Source organism: Phyllopteryx taeniolatus, chromosome 2, assembly GCF_024500385.1.
Source record: "Phyllopteryx taeniolatus isolate TA_2022b chromosome 2, UOR_Ptae_1.2, whole genome shotgun sequence".
Taxonomy (NCBI): Eukaryota; Metazoa; Chordata; class Actinopteri; order Syngnathiformes; family Syngnathidae; genus Phyllopteryx; species Phyllopteryx taeniolatus.
Window position 1 is genome coordinate 8,388,890 of NC_084503.1, and position 26,973 is coordinate 8,415,862.

Consider the following 26,973-nt stretch of genomic DNA (forward strand, 5'->3'; position numbering starts at 1 on the left):
AAGACTAAGTGACTCCCACCCGCGTGACATCTTGCGCATTAAAACCACCGCTTTTGAGCCAGACCTGCCCCATTTACTGCAGTCGAGATCTCAGCATCACCCTTCACATTAATGCAAACATGTTGTTTGTTGATTCTGATGAATAAAGTTTGCGTTTGAGTCAAATTTCATAAAAATACTTTATTTTGCATTTCATTTTTTTTTTTATTTTAACCTTCATTTATCCAGGTCAGGTAGTTATCAGATCTACCTAGCAGCAGACAGCATAGTAAAACTAAGTAAAATAAAAATGAATACAAAAAAAGCATTCCCCTCGTCGGTAGCATGTAAAATTAATGCTGGCCCGCATGACAATTTTTTTACGTCAATGTGGCCCCCGAGCCAAAATGTTTGGGCACCCCTGGCCTAAACGTTGGTTTGCCAACAGCCAGTCAACGTAAAAGAAGAATTTGAATCTTCGCACCAGAACGCTGCCCCGCATTATGAGGATTCCCACATCGTTTCTAAGCAGGACACGCCCTACTGCAGCATGCAACACTGCTGCATTGCAGGAAAGGCAGATGTAACGAGATCGCCATCCTAAATATGTATCACATTTGTACGGAACAAAAACAAAGAAGTTAGTTCTGGTTAGGTTTATGGTTTGGGGCTTAAAGCGGGTTCGAATGGGATTAAGGGTGGGTTAGAGTTAGTGGGAAAACACCACCTCACTTAAGTCATTAATTATTTCCTGTCTGGAAGCAGTAGTCCATGTTCTACAGGTATATATATATATATATATATATATACACACACACACACATACACACACACGCACACATTCATAGTGCAGCAGCACGTATCCTGGAGCCAGTAATATTGGAGCAGGGCGCTGCCTCGAAACTGTGGGAATTTCGGAACGCATCTTCAAGGAGGACCATTGCTTTCCCACACTCGAAGACAACTTATTGTATGATTTATGTATTGAAATACATGGGTGTTTTTGTCCATACAAATAGATTGCAATTGCAGCAGGGACGCAGAAAACAGGGAGGGGCACCCGAGGCCTCTGCTCCTCTCTTATCTGGTGGGGGACGAGAACCATGTACTGGCTCTCCTCCACCTTCTGTAAACAAGAATGTGAGAAGCCTGTATCCGCCTCTGCCAGCCACACTAGCACATACAAGAAGTAAAACTGGTGGTGTGGGTAATTGGAGTAGAATGATGGATGGAGTATTAAGTCCAGACTCCTCTCCCAAATTGAAAGATTTAACTGAAGGGGACCTGTATCCCATGATCGAAGTGGCAAATCCTGAATATGAAGGTGAAGGAGGCAGAACAATTCTTGTTTACAGACCCTGGTCAAAAGAAGAGTGTGTGAAAGCGGTGGAAAGCTTAACACCTTAAAAAAAAAAAAAAAAAAAAAAGTTGTAGAAGAGTGGTGCTATATGCAACAACAGGTTAGCACATAACACTGAAATGGAATGAGATCAGAAGAGTGGATTAAGAAACACGATGTAAACCTGGCCACTCAAAGCTTGGATGAGTTCATGAAATCATGCGAGACATGCTGAAAGTGGAGTACGAAATAATAAGAAAAATAATGGAGTGAAGAAGTCAGAGACATTCTGGTGTACCGAAGGAAAAGAGGAAGTAAATGCCGCCGTCTCGTCCCGCAAAGGACCATGGGAAGAGATGGGGCGCAAACGCTGACGTCCTGTGTACGCTACACTAACGAGCATGACCACGGTTTGATGAGATGAAACAGAACTTGCTAAAATCTGGTTTTCTTCATGGCAGGTGTTACGGCAACCGCCGATGACGTCATATCTGGCAACAAACAATCATGACACTTCCTGCACATTTCTGCCAATCGGCGATGATGTCACTTCCGGCCATCCGTCATTTTGACAGAAGCTGGATAGTATTATTATTTTGACATGCATCATTGATCTACAGTAGATCTGATACGGTTCCTTGGATTGTAATCTTCAATTGTAATAATTGCAGATATAATCTGTAATGAACGGAACAGAGGATAGGACCCAAAGATGCACGACTCCAAAACAAATGGACAGTTTCAAAAAAAGAGAGGTTTAATATTAATATACGGGCAGAGGTCGGTATACAGGCAGGCAATCCAAAAAAGGCAACAGTATCCAAAAACGTGAGGCAAAAAGGTGAGGTCGATAATCGGAACAAGGTCTAGTCTTACTGTGAGTCTGTGACGTGGAAACAACGAATGCTGGAACGGGACGACAAGGTACAACGAACTGGCGACGAGAAAGAATGAGACACGAGGTTAAATGCAAGGTGTAATGAGGGTGAACGAGGCACAGGTGGTGAAGATGCTCTCAGGAGCAGGTGTGTATGAGACAGCGGAACAACCGGAATACACACCCATGACGATAATCCCTGCCGCTGATGTGATTTCAGAGAAACAGACACACGAAACAATAAGAGGAATGTAGAAGAGCCACATACTGAAGTTGCACATAGTTCTGTTGAGGAACATTCTGGACATTGTGACACACAAACAAAAGCATTCACGTAGACTTTCTTGCATTATGGTCCAGAACAACAATACCAACAACCATCCTGTCAACTATAAAATAAGCTTCAAGGAATGTCGCTGCTGGCAGTGTTTTCAGTACCAGTCAAAAGATTGGACACGCTTTCTCATACTCAAAAAACAATTGTTGGCTTCACACAAAATATTGTGCTGACCCATCTATCCATCCATTTTCTGTGCCGCTTATCCTCACAAGGGTCACGGGAGTGCTGGAGCCTATCCCAGCTATCTTCGGCCAGGAGGCGGGGTACACCCTGAACTGGTTGCCAGCCAATCGCAGGGCACATACAAACAAACAAGCATCCGTACTCACATTCACACCTACGGGCAATTTAGAGTCTTCAATTGACCTACCATGCACGTTTTTGGGATGTGGGAGGAAACCGGAGTGCACGGAGAAAACCCTCGCAGGCACGGGGAGAACATGCAAACTCCACACAGGCCGGCCGGGGATTAAACCCAGGCCCTCAGAACTGTGAGGCAGACGCTCTAACCAGTCGCCCACCGTGCCGCTTGTGTTGACCATATCTATATCTAATTGTATGTAACCTGTTAACAGTTCAGTGAATGCTTAACAGTACATTCACATTTACTGCTTGTGAGACAAACTGAACAAAGATAACCAGAAAATGCCAAGGGACCTGCTCTTCATGTTTCTCAAATGCTTTCGCTTTCTCTTTGCTAGCTTTATAAGTACCACAAAACAGGGTCAGCTTCAGAATACTGCTGGCTGACATGTAAGGTAAGTGAATTTTGATGAGGAGAAATAAATAATCTTCAAGAAATTATTTTCCATTGACTAAAGTTCCAGTCATATTGGTAATTTACATTGATTTACAGAACTATCAACAATTAATCAGCAATAATTTCGGGTGTTAAAGAGTGTTAAAAGAGAAAGTAGAGACCTAATTAAATGATATTGCCTCAAGGTTTTTCAAGACGACGGCGGAGAGGGATGTCAAACCATGGCTACAGTGAGCTCTGTAAGACAGAACCCAACAGGTACAATTCTTAGATGAAAGATAAAATATTTTATATGTATAATTTGAAGAAAAGGGCAAGCTCGGTGGCCTGGTGGTTAGCACATCTCCCAGGCAGTTGTGAGGTTAGGGGTTCGAACCGCAGCTGACCCTCTTGACTTTTCAAAACGTACGTTAGGTTGATTGTCAAGCAGGGCATTTCGGCGCAGCAAGAGTGTGTCAAAAAAAAAAGACAATGAACATTTTGTCAAACTTGACATGTTTATCGCCGTAACAGGTTTATGGCTTTGACCGGAGAAAACCCACGCAGGCATGGGGAGAACGTGCAAACTCCACACAGGCGAGGCCTGAATTTGAAACGCCGGTCCTCAGAACTGTGAGGCAGATGTGCTAACCAGTCGTCCACCGTGCCGCCTATTATTATTATTATCATGTAAAAACAATCGCATTTTGGAGGGCCATAAATTACCGGAAAACAAGTTTTTGCACGCATGTCGGGTCTGGCGAAAAATGTGATATTTTAAAGTTGTGATACGGCAGTGGCCTGCGATTGGCTGGCGACCAGTTCAGGGTGTACCACACTTCTCGCCCAAAGTTAGCTGGGATAGGCTCGAGCACGCCCGCGACCCGAGTGAGGATAGCCGGTGCAGAAGATAGATGGATGGATGGACATGTGTTGGATTTATCTTACCCAACATTATAAAAAATAGACACAAAAGGAATGAAGACGCTGGTTTCTTTTTCTCATGAGGAGGGCGTATGGGAGATTGTTCAGATCACAGCCTCTCAACACGCTCTAACCAATCTCTCCCGTCGCTCCTGCATTTATTTGAAAATAGGAGGGTTTTTCCCAGACATAATGTTCTAAACAATAAGACACAACACAAAACATTGGACCAACACCTGTCACGTCCCCGACCACATCCGATCACGTCCTTGGTCCAGGCGCCCTTCCATCGGATGATGCTGAGTCATCTTTTCGAAGGCGAGACATCTAAAATCGTCCATAATACTAATGCAAGCTAAGCAAATAAATGATAACTTCTAGAATATATTTAACATTTCCCTCCTGTTTATCATGTATTTGCACAAATTCTCATATCATCTTACAGTCACTTCATTTCGATTTTTAATTGTAGAATCATTTTTATGAAACAAATACATTTACACTCAGAGTAAACTTGTCATACATGAATGTTGTAGTTTAAACATCGTAATCACCTGGATCAGGAAACAAATCAGGTAAAACAACATCATCATCATCATCGTCATTATTATCAACCTCCAATAAAGGATAAATCTGCTCCATACGGTTCCATGTGGGTTATGGCTGTGGTGATTAATTTACTGATTAATGCCCGAATGCATGGGATACAACAACATCCACACAATGTCAGAATGGCTGCAAAAACAGCAATTGATATCAATATTGGTGAAATTAGGGTTTTATATTTACCAAAAACGTCCATTCAGCTGTTTCACAAGGAGTGTTGATTGAGGGTCCGTAGACCATCGATGGCTCTGGTCAAGCTGCCATCTGAAGCAGTATTGTTTGTTCTCCAAACATACCGCAAACACCTCCCTCTCTTGCGAGGAGCATGTCGACAGCTATGCGGTCTTTGGAACGTCCTTGAGCTGCTCGTGCACAGCTTCCAACCCACTCTGAGTCCAATTTCCTAATCTCTGTACATTGAAGTGGATATAGTTTATCCCATCAACATTTTTATTAATCGTACACCAACAGCATATGAAGTATTCAAATCCTCCTGCAACTTGGTCAGCTAATTTGTATTGATTAGGAACCCCACGAGGAACACCATGTATGTTTTATGTTGGATAATTTTGCCTCTGCCAGGATAAATCTCTTTTTTGTCAAGTATGTCCAAAACACACAAGGAATTTGTCTCCGGTAGTTGGAGCCGCTCTAGTACAACAGACAGTCAATTTACAGAACACTTTGGAGACATAAAGACATTGACAAAAAATAATTGTGCAAAAAGATGCAGTCCTCTAGCAGCAGTTTGAATGACTAATATCGCAATAGTCCGGTGCAAAGATCATTGTGCAAAGGGCGCTGAGACTTCAAGGAGTGTATGCGGTTTAAAGTGACGAGTAGTGCGATAATCTGGGACAATGGTTGTGCAAATGTTGCAGATGCTCCTCAATCAGTGTGCAAATGGAATAATACAATCTTGTGATAATTATGCCGGAACTATGCGCAACAAAGGCCTGGGACCCATGCAAACAACACAATCTTTTCTCGCTACATTTGCTGCTTGTTCCATCAATAGTAACCAATTGTTATTTTGTCCTGAAACTCCTGTGACAACAAGGAACCAATCATCAGTAGTTATGTTGTTAACCATTAAAATTTGTCTACCTTTCTTTGAAGTTTTCAATGGCATTTTTGGTTTAACACGGTTCCTATAACACAATACTACTTGGAAGTGGGGATCTTTTCCACCAGAATAGGCCCACAAGCTCACTATCAAACACATTGGGTGACTTGTATTTCAATATTAAACTATGGGCCGTTTTGCTTATGTTAAACTTCTTTCTTTGTTCTTTTGCTGTTCTTTTTGACCAACTGGACCAATCATAACCTGTTTCACCAATAAGGTGTTTCCATTCAAAACCTATAGTTGCATACCAGTCATATCTAAATCCCCAATTCTGCCCATTCTCTTGAGCATCATTGGTGAGAGCCGCATATGGAATTATGATTAAAGCAGCTTGATTTTGGGGGCACAAAATATTAAACCGTTTTGCCGCATTTGGAGGCCATGCCCACAATTTTGATCATCAGCTGTACTCCTTTTGATACGAGTTAATGATTCAAACATTTTTTTTTATTATTATTATTGGGTTCGTCATATTGGTCCAGTTGGTAGGTGATTTTCTATCTAAAAAATGGGTTTTATCATTGAGGGTGGGACGTCCCATGTACCACAAAAACAAAACCAACATCTTAGTAGCCAAAGTTGCTACGTAACAACTTATCGAATCTCATAACCAACGTGGGTGTGCCTTTCTGCTGAGTTCTCACTAAAAGGGTTGGTGTCTTTTTTCTTCACTGACCAGCAAGCGTTTTCAGAATCTACACATCTGCTCCCGCTCCGTTATCAGACTTTTGCTCACCTTCCCTATTTGAGTACTCAGCTGAAATGACTCTTACAGTGTGTTAAATGAACCCACGTGTTTCTTTCTGCTATTTTTTAGGGCTGTAAAGTGTCAATCTATCTGTGCCACCATCCCTCCGGTTGAGACGTGACACAGCATGTCTCAATATAGCAGCCCATTTGAATAGGTTTTTTTTTTTTTTTTTTTCCTGTGCTAATGTAAATTTCATTTTGTAGTTTTGCACTTTGTTTTTCCCAATAATTGCGTTCTTGTTGTGGAATACTCATATTGGCTATCAGTATAGATTGTACCATCTTTATTTATCATTAGTTTGCATGCCTCGATTAATGCTACTAATTCAGCAGCTTGTTCAGCCAATTCCTGACAATCATGCTGCGTGCCTTCATCAAGTAAGGGTATTAGTGTGGCTGGATTTAAGGTTGTGCATCGCTCAACAGTCAAATGTGGTTGTGATAGCAAGATGGCAATGCAAGATAAATGTCTTGCAGGTGATTTGCAATAGGAGAGCAGACACTGTATGTGGGACCTTTAGGGTGAACTGCTCTCTAGTTGAAAAATAAGCTATTGGTCTTAGCTTATCACCGTATTGTTGTGTAAGTACGGAGGTCATGCAATAGCTTTTACAATCTACCATTTGAATGAATGTTTTATCATTAAATTTGGAAGGCCTAGCGCAGCACTGGAGACCAAATGTTGTTTAATGTCACAGAAGGCCTTTTCTGCCTCTGTACTCCATTAAACAGGTGATGTAATTTTAAGGTTGTTTTCATATATACATTTTGACAATGGTGCAACAATTTCTGCATAGTTTGGAATCCATGCTCTACAATAATTTGTCAGACCTAAAAATGATTATTATATGTTTCTTCGTCTGTGGTTTAGGATTTTTTAAGACTATAGCTCTCCTGTCTTCTAATATAGTCTTTCCTCCTATACTTAAATTATGGCCTAGATATTTAACTTGTCTTTTACATCATTGCAATTTATTTTTGTTAACTTTATGTCCCTCTTCTGTTAGATGATGCAGTAAGGTCAATGAATCTTTGCATGTGTCTTCATCTGTAGATGCCAGAAGACATGCGTGTTGTCATAACTTGTGAATAATTAGTTAGACTTTCACAGTAACCTTGCGGTAATCTAGTAAATGTATATATATATATTTTTTTTTCTCAAATGTGAATGCAAACCAAAATTGACTGTTATTTTCTATTGGTACTGAAAAGAATGCATTAATGCATTAATGCATTAATGTCCACTACTGTAAACACAGTAGCGTCTGGTCTTAATGAATTTAACAATGTGCGTGGGTTTTGTACGCATGCTCTGTATTACTGCAGCTCATCACATTCTTTTTTATCTTCTATTTTTGTGATAAGCTGCAAGGCTGCAGACAACCGGTGTTTAACGGTGGTTTGTCTTTTATTTTTTATATAATTTGATTCCTGCAACGCGGCTATTTTTTGTGTATTTAACCAACCATTAAAGCCGTGTTCGGTTATCCCTGTCTCTAAATATTAAATTTTATCAGGATCCTGTTTCTTTTTTTCTTTTAAATTTAATTTTATGAACCTCCAACCGTTACACTGCAGTGTATTCCTGTTTTTTATTTTACTACTTCCTTTCCCCATTTGAAAGAATTTGGTTCAGTGTAATACTACCTAGGGTAGTCTAGAACACTGTTTCTTTTCAGTAGGACGGTGATTCAAATTTACTTTCTGTGGTAATTCTCACTTCAACTCTTTCGAGTGGAGAATTCTTGCCTTTGCATCCACAAAAGTCCACCGTTTACTTTCCCACTGTTTTGGTATGGAATGAAAAACCTAGTGGTTTCCCATTTCCCATTTACACTCTCATTCAAACAGTTTTCATTCACACTGGCTCGTCAGAGGACTCCGCCGTCCCATACGGAATTTAACTACGTCTGTCAACAGCTCATTAGAGGACTCCGCCGTCCTATACGGAATTTAACTACGACGCCACGAAACTTTCCAAGTTTCTTTATTTTACCCGCCATTGACTAGTATTCACAGGGTTTATTAAACACGGAATTTAAGTACGTACAGGACTCCGCCGTCCTCGCGGAATTTCTGGACTCCGGCGTCCTTTTTCCTAAAAAAAAATTAAAAATTTAACTCACCAGTCGTCTTCAATCCTGTGGATTGTCGTCAACCTTCAGATCCCAGTTGAGGAGAACGAAGACCAGTCCCGTAAAGGGTCTTACTTGCCGTGGCCACGGTCTCTTAACTGGAAGTCGGCTCCACAACTGGAATCCTCGGGTGTGTTGACATCCGGCTCGAAGGACCAATTTAATGTTGGATTTATCTTACCCAACATTATAAAAAATAGACACAAAAGGAATGAAGACGCTGGTTTCTTTTTCTCATGAGGAGGGCGTATGGGAGATTGTTCAGATCACAGCGTCTCAACACGCTCTAAACAATCTCTCCCGTCGCTCCTGCATTTATTTGAAAATAGGAGGGTTTTTCCCAGACATAATGTTCTAAACAATAAGACACAACACAAAACATTGGACCAACACCTGTCACGTCCCCGACCACATCCGATCACGTCCTTGGTCCAGGCGCCCTTCCATCGGATGATGCTGAGTCATCTTTTCGAAGGCGAGACATCTAAAATCGTCCATAATACTAATGCAAGCTAAGCAAATAAATGATAACTTCTAGAATATATTTAACAACATGGCAGCTTTCATCCGATTGACTTCAAACTTGGCGGGTAACATCTCTAGACCTGGGATATTAAGAGTTGTTAAAAGCTTTTCATTTCGCCATACTATATGATGCAGGCGGGCTATCACATTTTGGATACTAAATTATCTTCGGGCGGCATGGTGTGCGACTGGTTATCATGTCTGCCTCACAGTTCTGGGGACCGGGTTCAAATCCCCGCCTGTGTGGAGTTTGCATGTTCTCCCCGTGTCTGCGTGGGTTTTCTCCGGGTACTCCGGTTTCCTCCCACATCCCCAAAACATGCATGGTTGGTTCATTGAAGACTCTAAATTGCCCGTAGGTGTGAATGTGAATGTGAATTGCTGTTTGTTTATATGTGCCCTGCGATTGGCTGGCGACCAGTTCAGGGTGTACCCTGCCTCTCGCCAAAAGATAGCTGGGATAGGCTCCAGCACGCCCGCGACCCTCGTGAGGATAAGTGGTAAAGAAAATGGATGGATGGATGCAAATTTCCTTCGCCACAAAATGGGAAATACTTAACTCCCCTGTACATGTTCCTTAAAAATCCCAAATTTCACATTTCATTAAAATCACGCCCTGAAGACATCTGTATGACAATATTTTGCTATATATATATATATACAACAAATGTCTTCCCTCACATTTTATATGTACTGCGCCGAGTATGTTGAGCAGATCCACCTAAAATTTTGTCAGTTAAGTCTCAAGACGTTTTGGCAGAAGGCATGGACGTGGCGGTGTGGCAAATTTGGATGATTCACCATGGCATCAAACGCTGTTGTAACTTGACTCCAGATGGTCATCTCTTCAAAATATCACACACTTGATGACAGTCCACACATAAAGGCATCTATGGGGAAAAAAATTAGCTTACTAATAGCGCCACCTACTGCCACAAGGAAATTAGATGTTTCATACTTTGTTGTTCTTCTATTAGCAGGTTAATCCAATCTACTTAATATTTGCTCAGAAGACTTCAGGCCTTCATGAAAACACAATACAAAGTTTATGAGTTTTCAACAAACGCTATTGCCGTGGCAACGTGCTGTTCACCGCGCTGGAAACCAACACTGTTTTGAGGGTCTAAACATGCATGCAAAATCATGTAACTTTGCACACACATCAAGTCTTGTGAACATTGCAGTCGTTTACAGTTTTTTTGTGCAATTTGTTAAAAAGGGCTGTGGCACCCCCTACAAATTTTCAACAAAGCAGCCCAGGCTGTATGTTTCGTCTAACAAAATTGGTAGGCATATTGAACAACCCAAGACCTACAAAAAAAGTCTCTTTGAGCCATACCCTAAACCCAACAGGAAGTGCGCCATTTTGAATTTACCTTTACATTTGTCCTTATAGCGTTCATGTTTTTATGATCTCCTCTTACAGATTTTATCCATTTAACAAGAAATATATATATATATATATATATATATATCCCAAACACCCTGTCTGTTAGAAGACACCCCATTTCTACTGGTAAATGCTGCTTTTTTTTAAATGTTCTCGTCCCTTAGCCGTACCTCGTGGCTGTGCTACAGGTTAGCATTAGCCGTACCTCGTGACTTTGCTAACAGCGACGTATTTTGCCACGGAAAAGTCCTTCGACCGGGCTTCTGGAGTTACCCACTCCAACTGCTCAGCGGTACTGGATGAAATTCTCTTAGCAAAACCGTTCGGGGTTTTGCTGACTCTGTTTTTCTTTTTTTCTCCGGTGCTTTGTTTCTCTACGTTCTTCAACGTCCGTCCTCCTATATTTTTCGCGCGCCTCTCTCTCCTCCCCCTTCTCTTCTCGCGAGACAACATCTCTTCTCACCTCTCCAACCCATACTACACTCAACAATACACACTAATTCGAATGGCTTAGCACAGGAAGAGAACAACCTCATATTTACAATACTATATACTGTAATTAGTCAAACCAAAAAAACCCATCAATATAAACCTTTATAGAATGGTGATAAAGGAGTTTATATTCACCCTTGAAGATTTTAGTACCCCGAATTACCACCGGGCTACATTAGTAAGGTCAACAATTTGTTTTTCATTTTTTGTTGAGTTTTATTGCTGATGCATAAGATTCCAACACACCTTGTTTACTTATAAATTACTGAAATGAAATACAACCCCCAATTCCAATGAAATTGGGACGTTGTGTTAAACATAAATAAAAACAGAATACAATTATTTGCAAATCATGTTCAACATATATTTAATTGAATACACTACAAAGACAAGATATTTAATGTTCAAACAGATGAACTTTATTGTTTCTCGCAAATAATCATTAACTTAGAATTTTATGGCTGCAGCACATTCCAAAAAAGCTGGGACAGGGTCATGTTTACCACTGTGTTACATCACCTGTTCTTTAAATAACATTCAATAAACGTTTGGGAACTGAGAACATTAATTTTGAAGCTTTGTAGGTGGAATTCTTTCCCATTCTTGCTTGATGTACAGCTTCAGCTGTTCAACAGTCCGGGGTCTCCGTTGTCGTATTTTACGCTTCATAATGCGCCACACATTTTCAATGGGAGACAGGTCTGGACTGCAGGCAGGGCAGTCTAGTACCCGCACTCTTTTACTACAAAGTCACGCGTTGTAACACGTGCAGAATGTGGTTTGGCATTGTCTTGCTGAAATAAGCAGGGGCGTCCATGAAAAAGACGTTGCTTGGATGGCACCATATCTTTCTCCAAAACCTGTATGTACCTTTCAGCATTAATGGTGCCTTCACAGATGTGTAAGTTACCCATGCCATTGGCACTAACGACGTCCACAATTTTCCAAAAACAATTTGAAATGGGCACTCGTCGGACCACAGAACAATTTTCCACTTTGCATCAGTCCATGTTAGATGAGCCCGCCCAGAGAAGCCGGCGCCGTTTCTGGGTGTTGGCTTTTGCTTTGCATAGTAGCGTTTCAAGATGCACTTGCGGATGTAGCGCCGAACTGTATTTTCTCACGCACTTGTTCACAAAGAGGAGAACCTCGGTCCATCTTTGCTTGTGAGTGATTGAGCAATTCAGTGAAGCTCATTTTTTACCCAATCATGGCACCCACCTGTTCCCAATTAGCCTGTTCACCTGTGGGATGTTCCAAACAGGTGTTTAATGAGCATTCCTCAACTTTCTCAGTCTTTTTTGACACCTGTCCCAGCTTTTTTGGAACGTGTTTCAACCATAAAAGTCTAAGTTAATGATTATTTGCTAAAAACAATAACGTTTATCAGTTTGAACATTATCTTGTCTTTGGAGTGTCTTCAATTAAATATAGGTTGAACATGATTTGCGAATCATTGTATTCTCTTTTTATTTATGTTTAACACAACGTCCCAACTTCATTGGAATTGGGGTTGTGTACAAACACAAATCTGTGCAGTATGTGGATAAAGTGAGCTATTAAACCCTCTACATTGTCTGAACATACTTGGCACTGCCACACCATCTCCTTTCTGCATTTGCCACGTGGACTTGTAGCAATCAACACAGTGCACAGTGGCGTGATTGTTCTTGCACCAAAAGTTCACCTGGCACATTGCTCTTTTCCCTTGGCCAGGTGTGGGAATTTGTTGCGGAAGAAGGTTGTCCTTATTCGACTTCTTGGCTCCCATGTGACTGTGCGAGTTCGCTTGCAAGCTCCACAAGGAAGTCCACCCGACTCTCCTTCATGCCAGTGCATGCCTGATAAAGGACATGTACATTCAGTGAGTGTCCCAGTTTTTCTGACCCAGCGTCGCAGAGTGATGGAAGTTTGATCACCCCACGCAAGAGGTGGATGACAATGAACGCCATTAGTTCAGGGAGGGACATAAACCAACTGTCATGCTCTGTCTGGCATCCATGCGGAACAGTCCACTCCTGAATATTTCGAAGCATGCCAAGAGTGACAAAACAGAGGAAACTCTGTAAGCGACTCAACACCGTTCTTCCGACCAACACAGCTGGCTCTCCATCTACGGCGATTCAATTCAAGATTCAGATTCAGTTGGGCTGTGCTAGAGATGCCTTCCGAGCTGTTCTTCACGCCCTACTGTGCCGTCTTTTGCCTTCTCTGTTGGCCAAGTGTGTGTCTGCAGTTGACTTCTCTTTTCTGGTGGTGGTGAAGTCTCCTCATCTATAGGGTGATCATATTTTTAAATGTGAGCAATAAAATATCCAAATGATGTGAGCAATAAAAACCTCAACTAAGGCTGGAAACCTACGCAAAGATATCATTCATCCATCCATTTGCTGTACCGCTTATCCTCACTAGGGTCGCGGGTGTGCTGGGGCCTATCTCAGATGGCTCTGGGCGAGAGATGGTGTATAACCTGAAATAGTCGCAGGGCACATACAGACAATCATTCACACTCACATTCACACCTATGGGCAATTTAGAGTTTGGAATCAACCTACTATGCATGTTTTTGGAATGAGGGAGGAAACCAGAGTACCCAGAGAAAACCCACGCAGGCACGTGGAGAACATGCAAACTCCACACAGGCGAGGCCGGATTTGAACCCAGGTCCTCAGAACTATGTGGCAGAGGTGCTCACCAGTCATCCCACCGTGCCGCCCCTCATGCAAATCAATTAAGCTTTCAAATTTTACACACATACTTATATCAAGTTTATCCAGCGAGGTTGTTGGGTCGGGGAAAATGAGCACCAAGCAACAACCTCTGTTGCTCATTTGACAACCAGACAAATTTTTTTGAATGTTCACCCCTGATCATAAACCAACAACAGGGGTGGGGGTGTGTGTGTGGGGGGGGGGGTACGTTGTTTGGGCCCCTTGAAAATTTCAGCCTTGGGCAACTGCCTGAGCCCGTAGGGAGCTTGAGATGCCGACTTAGCCGTCCTCGAAGCCTGCTGAGTCGGCGGCGGCCCATCCTCGCCCATGCGACGGAGTCAACGGCGGTTGTGTGGGGGTGTCTCCATGCAAAGTGGAGCAATGCAATTATTTAACTAGCCTATGTGTAAGGTATGTCTGCGTCCTCAAAAAACGGACAATGTGTTTATTCATTTGAAGACGTATCACCCAAGTGATTATCCTCGAGAGGGCATTTTGTTTATTTTGTATCTTGTACCTCAAAAAATACAGCAGCACAGACCCAGCTCTTTTAGATCCACCGAGCCTGCGCTTGTCTGTGAAACTACCAAAATCCGGTCTAACCCGCCTCCATGCAGATTTACCCCGCCCGCCATGTCAGATTTATGCTGCTCACGAAAATAGGGCCCTTGAAATCAAAGTAATTCAGTTAGGACCTTGCAGTTAGATATGGGTCTCCTGTGAAATATCCACCCCATCTCACACACCCCAATCCACTCCTCAGGCAGGGTTTTGTCTGCTTGTGACTTTGCATGCAAATTTAATCATTTTGATTTAACTACTCGAAAGGCATTCAGAGGCATGCATGTCAATCACCATTTGAAGTCTAGATACAATCCAACAAAGACAAAACAGATATGCTTTTTATTTTTCAATAATCTTGTCTTTCTCTTTGACAGACCTGTTCGACTTCCTCTCCAACCTTGGACTACAGAAATATTATCCGAACAAACTCACTCTTCAGTCTCTTTTGGAAGTCAACAAAAGCAGCATATACGAAACAGTTGTTTTATCAGCAGATGAAATACCATTTTGTTTCCTCAGAAAACTGCTTAAAATCGATGCTGGGTGCAGGAACTGTACGCAGATATTAAGCAGTTCTGAGGAAACCGAAGACAGCCTTGACCAACTGGACATTTACACAGCATGTAACTCAGAAAACACAGTTCATCCTCTTGACCTAATAGTAGGTCTATTTATTTGTGCTGATAGCTTTTTGCAACAGGAAATGGCCCTCAAGATGTCATTATGCCAGTTTTCTGTCCCACTGCTGTTACCCCACTGCAACAACAATCAGTGTACTCTGATGCTATGGGCTCTGAGAGAAATTGTGAAGGAGTGGTGTCCGCATGATTTGTGTCAGACCAGAGGATTTGTTGAGACTAACATTGTGCAAGCAACGATACCATTCTTTTCCTTTGTGAGGCTAAAGAACTGCAGTTTATCCAAATCTCAGTTTTTAAATCACATCCTCAGCTGTGGCCAGCAGAATCACAATATATTTATACACAGAGACATGGAAGGAGGGGCACGGACTCGAAAAATTTCAAATACGTTGGTGGAGGTTTGCTGGTTCCTTCCTTGTGGGAGAGAGAATCTTGACATATTCCCAGAGCCAATTACATTTGCTAATTTGCGAGGAGATATTTGTGAGTCACTCGCACAATTTTCTTTTCTTTATGAAGTGTCCAATGCAGTTTTTGTATTTTTGGACAAAATTGAAGACAAGGAGCACAACATTCTGACAGCTCTTCAAGATGCAAAATCCAAACTCCATTTTGTGGTTAATCGCAAAGAGGGTGCCTGTGAGGATATGATGTCTGTCAAGAAAACACTGCAAATGCTGAATTTACCAAAAAGCAGTGTTAAAATCAAAGACTCAAGAGTGAACGTGGCAGAGTTTTCTCAGAGACTTTGTGACGCTATCAAGAACTCACTGTTTCACATAAAACACACAATGAGTATAGAAAAAATGCTTGACAAAGCAATTGACTTGGGTCTGTCTGTAGATGAAAAGGAAACTCTTGACCAGAAAAAAACTGCTGAAGATATTATGAGGGGTATTAGTGTACAAAGTATACCACACTACAAGAAACAACAACTTCCTTTGCTAGGAGAACATTGGAAGAGATTATCACAACTGGAGATGAAAGAATGCAGAATGATTGATGTTGGCACTGAGGGTGCTGAGCATTATAAAGCTCAGCTACGGGCAGAGAAAAGACACACTTGGGAAGAGCAAAGCAAGCAAAAATTGTCGCAAGGAATGCAAGATTTTATTGACACCTTATCAACAAGTGACAAAGAGAGTAGAAACGTTTTCTTGAAGTGGATGTACTTCATATTTAATAGCCATTCTCGTGAAAAATTGACTGCCCTGCGTAACAAGTTCAAAGAGCAATGCAGAAATAAGGATGCCAAACTCATTGCAGAGATTGATCAACATTTGCTGGATAGCTCTTTAGGAGTAGAGCATTACATGAGAGAAATGGGACTAAACTATGAGGTTTCCATGCAATCAGGAGATGCCACAGATAAATTCTCCTATTTGCCTGCTGTAGCTGCTGAAATGCTGTTGGACGGTTATCCATTGGAGCTTTTGGATGGAGACGCTTCAAACATCCCAGAGAAGTGGGTGACAGCCGTGCTAATGGAGCTTCACAAGAAGGTTGGTGAGAAGAGCAGGCTGATAGTACTAACCGTGTTGGGTGTTCAAAGTACTGGAAAATCAACTCTTCTCAACACCATGTTTGGTGTTCATTTTCCGGTCAGCAGCGGCAGATGTACAAGAGGGGCCTATATGCTTTTCCTCAAAGTTGGAGACGATACACAAATTGAGTTGGGTTGTGACTTCATCCTCCTCATTGATACTGAAGGTCTGAAATCCCCTGACCTTGCACAACTGGAAGATAGTTATGAGCATGACAACCAACTGGCAACCTTTGTCATAGGCTTAAGTGATGTGACCATTATCAACATTGCAATGGAGAATGCAACTGAAATGAAAGATGTCCTGCAAATTGCTGTCTATGCCTTCATTAGAATGAAACGAATTGGAAAAAATACAATTTGTCATTTCGTGCACCAAAATGTTGCTGGAGTTTCAGCTCATGCCAAAAACTTGACAGAGAGACAACATCTATTGGACCAACTAAATGAAATGACCCAAATTGCAGCTGAAATGGAGAGACAGCCTTCGATTCAAGCATTCACAGATGTGCTCAACTATGACTTGGAAAACAACAGCTGGAACATCCCAGGACTTTGGCATGGAACGCCTCCAATGGCACCAGTAAACACTGGTTACAGTGAGGCTGTAGCAGAGTTCAAGAAAAATCTTCTGGAGTCAGTAGGAAAAGGAAGGAGTAATGATGTCTCAAAGATCCCAGAGTTTCTAGAATGGATGCGTAGTCTGTGGAAATCGGTGAAATATGGGAACTTTATCTTTAGTTTCAGAAACACACTTGTGGCCCATGCTTATGACAACCTGTGCAAAGAGTTTGCCCAGTGGGAATGGGAGATGCGAAAAGCACTCCTCTCCTGGCAGACAGCAGCAGAGTCAGAAATCTTAAATGCTAACAATGAGGCTGGATGGGAAACATGGGATACATTAGTCAAGTTAAAGAAATCGGAACTATCCGTAAAAATTCAATTCCAAAAAAATAAATTCAATGAGAAACTTTTTGACTATTACAGAAAGAAAGACAGACGTGTACATTTGATAGAGAAATACAAAACTGACTTTTTCAATAGTATCACATGTGTCTCAAATGATATTCAACATTCAGTGAATACTAAATTGGACAAAGTCTTTGAGCTAAAAATTGTTTTGAAAAAGGCACAGGATATACAACAGGAGTGCCACGTTGTGATTGAAGAGAGAGTCATGGAACTTCTGCATGACTTCAAAGACTTGAGACTGTCTGATGACCAACTGAGAGAGGAGTTTGACAAAATGTGGGCTACAGCTACTGCCAATGTATCTACACTCAAAGAGCAAGATATACCTGCATTCATTCTTACCCAACTGAAGAAAAATGTCTCACATCAGAACGTGAACGAGAACTTACAACATATTGAAAACCTAAAGGATTTTGGAATGGAGCCATTTAAGACCAGAGGTGACCATGTCAACACCTTTATGGCGAAAGTTCAAAATTTGTGCAAAGGAGATTTACAGATATTTGCAGACAATGTCATCGAGACAGCCACCCAGTTTATTCTTGATAAAACTAAGTCAAATGGTGATTACCATGATTCGCTCTCAAGAGATCTTCTGCAGAGGGTTGATGAATTGGTTAATCAAGGTTACAGATGTCACCAAACCAACACTCAGTTTGAGATTGACATCAAACTCCATATTTGTGGCATTGCTGCAAGAAAATTCCTCGAGCTGCACCAAAGATTCTTGTCAAATAATGATCCCCGAACACAGTTGGAAAAGTGCAGGCACCAATACTTGTCAAACTTTCTGGATTTATACAACAATACCGATCATTGCCAACGCAAAGCAAATGATTTTGTCCAGCTTTGTATCCAACCGGCTGTTGAGGATTGCATCAACAGATCTTTGGGAATTGAAATTGTTGATGAAATTTTGACAAGCAGTCGTTCAATGATGTACAGTTCACGCTCTTGTTTCCAATACAACCTTCAGAAAGAATTACTGCTGAAAGATGATTTCAAGAGTTTTCTCAAGTACATTTGTCACTATGAAACATACGTTAAGGATCAGATACTTCTTCACATCTGTCAACAAATGGAAAAGGACAAGACATTGTACAAATTAAAGAAGAAGAATCTGGAGGTTGTAGTATGTAAATTAATAAATGCAATAAAGCAGGCCTCAACTTTTACATCAGAAGACGATGCGAACATTCCAAATCTAGTCAACGAAATGCGTAAATATCTAATTAAAGACATCGTAATCGCAGAGGAGGCACAAAAACGCAGTCTGTTTCAGATCCAAAGCACATGCCATTCATTTACACAAAGCTTCATTGCATCTTTGAATACATTAAAGGACACATTCCTTGTTGAATTCGCCAACACTGAAGACATAACTGAAAGTCTAAAAAAACTTGCAGTAAAACCACAGAATGAGCTATTCGAGAGAATAATTGGATGTGGACAGCAGTGTCCATTTTGTAAAGTTCCTTGTGAAGCAGGTGGCAAAGAACACAAGAAACATCATGCGGCTGTGCATCGACCACAGGGGCTTGGAAGATACAGACGTTATTCAACTGAAGTCCTGGTTGAATCTCTGTGTACAACTGATGTGCAGAGTCATTGTACATTTATAATGTATGGGGAAACTACGGAGTGGGTTAATTACAGAGACTATAATACCATCTATCCTGACTGGCACATACCCCGAGACCCCACAATGGAAGCGTCTGATTACTGGAAGTATGTACTGGTACGCTACAATAATCAATTTGCTAGGGTGTATCAGGCCATGCCAGCAAAAGTTCCAGAGGCCTGGAAAAGAATCACAAAGCAGCAAGCACTGAAGGGTTTGAAGGATTCTTTCAGCATAAAATAAAGTAATGCAGTCTGTAAAAGTGTGAGGTAAAAAGGATATGCAGTGTACACGGGTAGTGCAGTTGCTGGCCTAAATGGCGCCCTGTGTGAAGTCGCCCCTCGGCACCTAGATAGCGCACCCTCAATCTAATCGTCAACACGGAGGGTGCTGACAGAAATTTTACCACGTTTTAGTCCTGTCCCATAATCTGATGATCACTTTCAGCAATAACTTTCACCTTCAAATATGATCATCGATGGCTGGGGGGGTGTGATGGGGGTTTGGAGTGCTGATGTAAATGTTGAAATTTGTTATATTATATGACATTTTCAAACAGAGTGTTGCCTTGTGAGGTTGCACACTTCGCACATGCCAATTTCCGCCACTGTACCCGGGTGAGGATTACAGAAAGATGCAACAGAAGAAAAGAGAAATTTGCCGCACTGTCAAGAATGGAATTTGCACTTATCATGAAATGTTTTAGAAACTGTGAACATAATGCATCATTATGCCAAGGTAGTCAATCATTGAGGATGTGTTTTTTGTGTTTTTGTTGTTGTTGTTTGATACACCCGATAACACTATGAATGGATCAAATGAGAATGTTTTTAATACAATAAAATGTATTAAATCAATATTCAAACGTTCTGTTTTACACAAACCTTATTCTTCACACCACTAATTTAAGAGATCATGTAACGTGTGTAGTCAGACAGATAAGAAGTGTTCTTCAATTGAATCATGGAAATTGTTCTGCTCCTTCTGGTGCGTCTCCCTTGACCACCAGGGTACAGTACATTATACATACATACAGTACATACTTATAATACACATTACACATAGATTTAATGATGCATGAAGAAGACATGGCGACAAAGCTTTGGCAATAGTTGTCATTTTTTACAGAGCATAAAGAACATACAGTATGCCTGTGAATATTGTTATATGCTCTGTCTGTAGGTGTTGCTGCATCGTCTGTGTTTAAATATTCATTCATTTATTCATCTTCCGTTCCGCTTCTTCTCACGAGGGTCGCGGGCGTGCTGGAGCCTATCCCAGCTATCTCCGGGCGAGAGGCGGGGTACACCCTGGACTGGTCGCCAGCCAATCGCAGGACCCATATAAACAAACAATCATTCGCACTTACATTCATACCTAAGGGAAATTTAGAGTCTTCAATGAACCTACCTTGCATGTTTTTGGGATGTGGGAGGAAACCGGAGTACCCGGAGAAAACCCACGCAGGCACGGGGAGAACATGCAAACTCCACACAGGCGGGGCCGGGATTTGAACCCCGGTCCTCAGAACTGTGAGGCACATGTGCTAACCAGTCGCTTACCATGTCACCTTGCTCACCTCCAGTCAAATTAAACTGAGACGGATAGGTACATTTTCCGAATGTGATGTGGATGGGACACGTCCGATGACTCATTGCTCCTGCGGAAAATGTCTTTCCGTTGGCTGCTAGAGTAGAAATTAAATGTTAATTTATAATCATACAGACCGTTACAGCGGCACGGTGGACGACTGGTTAGCACATCTGCCTCACAGTTCTGAGGACCGGCGTTTCAAATTCAGGCCTCGCCTGTGTGGAGTTTGCGTGTTCTCCCCGTGCCTGCGTGGGTTTTCTCCGGGTACTCCGGTTTCCTCCCACATCCCAAAAACATGCAAGGTAGGTTAATTGAAGACTCCAAAATTGCCCGTAGGTGTGAATGTGTGTGTGCCCTGCGATTGGCTGGCGAGCAGTTCAGGGTGTACCCTGCCTCTAGCCCATAGCCCAGCACACCCGTGACCCACATGAGGATAAGCGGTTAGGTGAATGGATGGATAGACTGTTACAATTTGGTCTTTGAAAGAAGCACCACAAATACAACCCCCAATTCCAATCAAGTTGGGACGTTGGGTTAAACAGAAATAAAAGCAGAATACAATGATTTGCAAATCAGGTTCAACCTATATTGAATTGAATACACTACAAAGACAAGATATTTAATGCTCAAACTGATAAACTTTATTGTTTTTAGCAAATAATCCTTAACTTAGAATTTTATGGCTGCAACACGTTCCAAAAAAACTGGGACAGGTGGCAAAAAAAGACTGAGAAAGTTGAGGAATGCTCATCAAACACCTGTTTGGAACATCACACAGGTGATTACTGCATGTAAGCGGCAAGGCCGAAAACCAACATTGAATGCCCGTGACCTTCGATCCCTCACGCGGCACTGCATCAAAAACCGACATCAATGTGTAAAGGGTATCACCACATGGGCTCAGGAACACTTCAGAAAACCAATGTCAGCAAATACAGTTTGGTGCTACATCCGTAAGTGCAACTTGAAACTCTACTATGCGAAACAAAAGCCATTTATCAACAACACCCAGAAACGCCGCTTGAATAAGCTTGGACAGTTGGCTTCAGAGGTTCAGTTCCTTCTGCGACGGACTGGTCCCAGCCTGAGTGATGGGCAAGAGAAAAAATCCAGAGTCATTCATCCTGCTCTGTTCAAACCACAAGACTCTTTGGATCCCTCCGACAGAGGGATCCAAAGAGGGCTCTCACTTTTAGTCTTGGTGCATCAACACTTGCCAGAAGGACTAAATCAAACCAGGTTTGGGCCTCTCCCAAGGCCTCACCTGAACTGTGCGCTTCCCCTGTAAATTTTCTTGATCCTCACTACCCACCAATGATGAATGGCACTTCCTCCTCCTCTAAGGATGAGCTATTTAGACAGATTCTGCAGCAACAGAGGATGCTGAAAGACTTGCAGCTTCAGCTTCAAGATCTGGAAGATGAGACAGAATGCCGGGAACAAGAAAAGGCGTCTGCTACAATTCCTGGATGGAATTGTGGCGCCACAGATGAATTGGACGTACTGGAGCAATGGTTCAGAAATAATGAGGCAGACCTGATGCACAATCAACGATAGAAAGAAAGGTTACAGGAAGAAAAAGATAGAGAACAAGGTAGGATTTATATTGTCAGAATTTCTGTACTTTTGGTCATTTTTCAAATAAAATACTGTCTGCATTCATTCATTGTAAACAACAGAATTGCGGAGTGGTTTACACCAGATACAGTTATCAGTAGATGATCATAGTTATCGCGTCGAAGAGCTTCTAGTCCATTCTTCACATGTAGAGCACAACATACAACTTGGAAACCCCCAGGTGGACACTCAACATTCTGAGGAGATATTGAGGCCCCGAAAACTGGAGCTCAACTATCGCATGAAGCAAAGAGAAGAACTGGATGACACGCTGTCAAGGACTTTGAAAGAGCTACAAACTACAGAGGAAAAGTGAGAAAATCACACCTGATTGAGGGGAGTGTACAAGCTTCATGGGTGATTCTCTCTTGATATATAATGTGTTTAAATGTGTGTGTATTGTTTACTGTGTTTATAGACCGTTCAAAAAATTGTCATAAATGCAACAAAACATGCCTAGCTGAGTGTATTGTTGTCAGATTTCACTTATTATGGCGGTTTAGTGGAATGTAACCCCCACGATATAGGGGGGATTACTGCATAAACTAATCAGTTTGAGAATGCATAACCAAGTTATCATCATGTAAATAACTACTTTATAATCAGCTCACCAGCTGATGAAAAAATGACCTTGCTATTTATACTTTTACATAAAAAGGACTTTATTTAGCTGAGAAAATAGGATAATCTCAAATTCACACATTTGAGTTAATAATCAACAATATTGAAAATTATTTTTGGTAAATATTATTTGCTGGACAGGGATAGAATATAAAAACGGTCATACTGTAACAGATTTAAAAAGCAGAACAAAATGTGTCCTAAATGACAAAGTATGCACCCTTTGTCAAAACGGAACTGAAGCACAATACTTGAGTTCATGTGGATGTGAAAGGTCTGGTTCAACTGGGTTTGCCTTGGACAACGGAGTACTTAAAACCATGTGCTCGTGGCTTGATTTTAACCCAATAAGAGCCTGCTTCTTACTTACAGAGAAGACTAAAGTGAAGTCACAAACAAGCAACAAGTGAATGTGGCTCCAGAGGCAGCCATGGTCCACTTCCAAGTATTAAAGATGGTTTTATTTACAATATGTAATTTAAATGTCTAATTCCTGTCAAATCCACGGTGGTGTCGTGCACAGGAAAACTATTAAACTCTTGTCATTGTCTAAATACTACTATGATGCGTCATGATTTGTAGCCTCTGATCATGCGGCCTCCTTTGGTGGGTCTCAGCCCATTTCAGCGCCCTGGATAACTCTCTCCAGCAGATGATGGACTGGTTTGAATTTAAATTCTTTTTAAGTTTTCAGTAAGCAAAATTAGACTTGAATGGTCAAATGAAAAACCGAAAGACAAACGCTAGGAGCTGATCACAGGGTGTTTATTCAAAGCTTTGAACAAACTGAGCAAATGTCAAGAGGACAAGAACTGAATGAGTACAATGGGAACATCATAAATGCACTCTTTGGGACTTTCCGATCTTGTTTTTGAGTCCACCCCTTGGTCCTGATTGGCTAGAATCAAGATTTCCTAACATGGCATGAATTTTTAATAGTGTCACAGAAGGCTAGATATCTATCCCATGTTACTCAACTTTGGTTTATAATTGTGTCTTAGCATCTTATTATTATATCTTAGCATTGTTAATTATGTCATGCAACTAATACTAAGTGTTTAGGGTGTCTAAAGTTTCCTAGTTGCACACTCTAATGGTGTCTGAAGTCATGAGGTAGGTGACTCAGGCCTCGCTGGTTGCTATAAGTGAGAGACTGCCAGTTGACATCCGGGTGTTGTCAGGCCGAATGAGGCCTTTACCAATCATGCGAGCGACTTAACAGACTTACTGGCGTCTCGCCTCCAACTTTCAGCTTTTGCGGTGGTGTTGGTCTTCTAGAATGTCCGCACCTGTCACCAAATCAGCAGGCTCAAGTGGCATTTTGTATTCAGTTAGATTAAGCAAAGAATAAAGCATAAAATGTATTATTCATAATACTAATATTCTACAATTAAACCTGCGTGTTAATTTAAAAAATAAACTGTCCATGGGTCCAAGTGTTGAAGGATTTAAATGGTTTTACTCTGGAGAGCAAACTGTAGCTTTGAGAAAAACCTACAGTATGTGAGATGTTCTGCTTCTGCAGCACATTGTTTTTTTCAAGGATGAGGGTCGCCTTTTTAACATAAGGCTTTGTCAAAATTACACCATTTGAAACAATAAGAAGAGAATCGAGAAAATTAACTGGCTTTATTCATATCATTAGATATGATGATCTGAAAACCGTTAATTAAGAAACACAGTATTGCACCAGGTGGAGCCTGTCTTCAAGCCCAACAGCATCTCAAACTCTTGAAAACAGAGGAAGTATGTGCACATTTTTTCAGTAGTCTAATCTTTCATAAATAAGTTTTGTTTGCCCATTACATCTTTCTATACATAGCATGATGCCAGTGTGACATTAACAGTGTAGGTAGGTGCAATTGTACACACAAAAAAAAAAAAAAAAAAAAAAAAAAAATCAGCACTGTAATTATTTTTGCTCAAAGAAAAATACAAACTTATTGTAACTCAACATTGTTTCATCTAAACCTTCACACTTGAGAAAAGTGTCATGGAAGACCAGGCTGAGATGACAGAAAAGGCATATATACATAAAAAACAAGTCAGTAGAGTTTGGACAGAATAATATACAGTATCAGAGGCGTCCATAAACAGAACAAAAAATAAATACTCAAAACATCGTTTTTGCATTGCTCTTCAATATGACACCAGAGAGAATAGAAATAATTCTCAAAAGCCATACTCCAGTAATCTTTAGGAACATGAGACCATCCTTTTGGATTCACTGCAGTGCTTCTGTCGTTGAGAAAATAAACCCAGGTGCAGTTACAGTGCATAGTTTTCCTCAGCATAAGGATTGTGTGCAATGTATTAGACAAGCAGGAAAAAATATACCAATTTGTAATAGGGATATTAATCAAACAGCCACAAGAAGAGTGAATATATTGTTGCTGCCAGGGAAATAGAGATGAGAAGTGAGGATAAGCGGTACAGAAAATGGATGGATGGAAGTTAAGAGATTTCTTGTTGTTAATGGGATTTTGTAAAGGGTTACTTACATCCAAGGCCCCTCTCGCCTTTCCCCCATTTTAATTTGGATGTGGCTATAGTGACTGTATCACTCTTTTAAGGCGTTGTGTGGCATATCATATTAACAGTGATTTACAATTTGTTCAACTACTGTATTACCAAACCAGGCAACACAAAAGACAATTGACTCTCCAAGGACGTACATTTTAGTCACCTAACTGCACCTGTTTTATAAAGCATGTAGAATTGTGTAGCGTATATATATATATATATATATATATATATATATATATATATATATATATATATATATATATATATATGTGTGTGTGTGTGTGTGTGTGTGTGTGGAATATACAAATACATAACAAGCTACTCAGCCGTTTATTTGAACCTTTGGACCAACGTCCAACTTGTCAAATTCCCTTTTAGAGGGCACCAATAAGGCACATTAGGACAAGCACATGAATTGTGACCAAGTAGGCCAGAAAGAAGTAACGAGAGCGTGTGCGGCCCGTCAGCAGCCGGGAAAAGTACAGACTTCTTCCTCTGAACCAACGTCTGCATGCCACCATCCCACCTTTCACCTGGGAGCACAAGGGGTACCCAACTCAGACACAGAAATCTGACTAGTGCAGTAATTACATCGATTCATAGTAAGTGATAAAAAAAATAAAAAAGATTGTGACAAAGAAAGCTGAGGGAAACTGAAAACGCTGGCAGTGTTTGGGCTAGGAAACAAGTATGAGTCTAGATGAACGGGATTGAACAGATGGAAACTACACAACGGCTATAATCTGGCATATTTAAATGTCAACAGGTGGTTTGTCGGTGCGGCAAACTAGTTCAAGAATGTGGAAATATTAAACTAATGAGACCCGTTGCTAAATATGCAAGTCTATCCTCAACTATAACAAGGGTTATCGACACGCATCTTAAAGGGCGCCCAGTAAAGGCTAACCAAAATCCTCAAAATGGCTTCAGAGCATTTACCGAACATGCTCCTGTAAAAGTGAAAAGACAGAAATATACGGTAGTGTCTGCTCAGACGATGAAATGAGGACAAGTGATGGTGGATCAACAAGCTTAATTGTGAAAATGAATGGAGACTAACGGCCATAACTGCACCCAAAAAACAAAGCATCCAGTTTGTTTCACCCAAGCCCTCATCCCGCACACACTCGCATACTCCTCTTCCTCCTTCCAGTTGCCCCACCGACTTGACACTCAGCCAATCACACTCACTCAGACACCTTTACTGCGTCTTAGACAGACTGAATTTATATACGGGTAACTCTAGAAAGAATCCAGGTAACATGGTCTGTAGCAGGGTTAATGCAATACATTATTGTAAACCATTCCGACCTGTGATTTTTTTTAATTACTGAAGCTA

General features: G+C 41.2%; 2 protein-coding genes, 1 long non-coding RNA gene and 1 pseudogene across 6 annotated transcripts in view; 2 read left to right on the forward strand and 2 right to left on the reverse strand.

Annotated features, from left to right (window-relative positions):
- Positions 1-2,329, reverse strand: part of LOC133470298 (uncharacterized) — a 101,094-nt gene extending 98,765 nt beyond the window's left edge. For both annotated transcript variants that reach the window (XR_009785951.1, XR_009785953.1), the window contains exon 1: positions 2,195-2,329. This is a non-coding gene — a long non-coding RNA (uncharacterized LOC133470298). The remainder of the gene's footprint in view (positions 1-2,194) is intronic.
- A 1,155-nt stretch (positions 2,330-3,484) lies between these two features.
- Positions 3,485-20,134, forward strand: LOC133470317 (interferon-induced very large GTPase 1-like). Its single transcript, XM_061758571.1, has 2 exons — positions 3,485-3,553; positions 16,537-20,134. The coding sequence occupies exons 1-2, from the start codon at positions 3,517-3,519 to the stop codon at positions 19,518-19,520; spliced, it is 3,021 nt and encodes a 1,006-aa protein (XP_061614555.1). The 5' UTR covers positions 3,485-3,516; the 3' UTR covers positions 19,521-20,134.
- Positions 20,135-20,695: 561 nt separating this feature from the next.
- LOC133470373 (ras association domain-containing protein 8-like) lies at positions 20,696-23,860 on the forward strand (annotated as a pseudogene).
- An 862-nt stretch (positions 23,861-24,722) lies between these two features.
- Positions 24,723-26,973, reverse strand: part of si:ch211-220f16.2 (golgin subfamily B member 1) — a 66,292-nt gene continuing 64,041 nt past the window's right edge. For all 3 annotated transcript variants that reach the window (XM_061758529.1, XM_061758540.1, XM_061758549.1), the window contains one exon: positions 24,723-26,167. In XM_061758529.1, coding sequence (XP_061614513.1) covers positions 26,009-26,167 — 159 coding nt within the window. In that variant the 3' untranslated portion in view covers positions 24,723-26,008. The remainder of the gene's footprint in view (positions 26,168-26,973) is intronic.

Bases quoted from the DNA above. Each gene is read 5' to 3' on its own strand.
- LOC133470317 (XM_061758571.1), top strand. From the start codon at position 3,517: ATGGCTACAGTGAGCTCTGTAAGACAGAACCCAACAG. The intron at 3,554-16,536 runs GTACAATTCTTA...TGCCTGCTGTAG, and splicing joins TGTAAGACAGAACCCAACAG to CTGCTGAAATGCTGTTGGAC.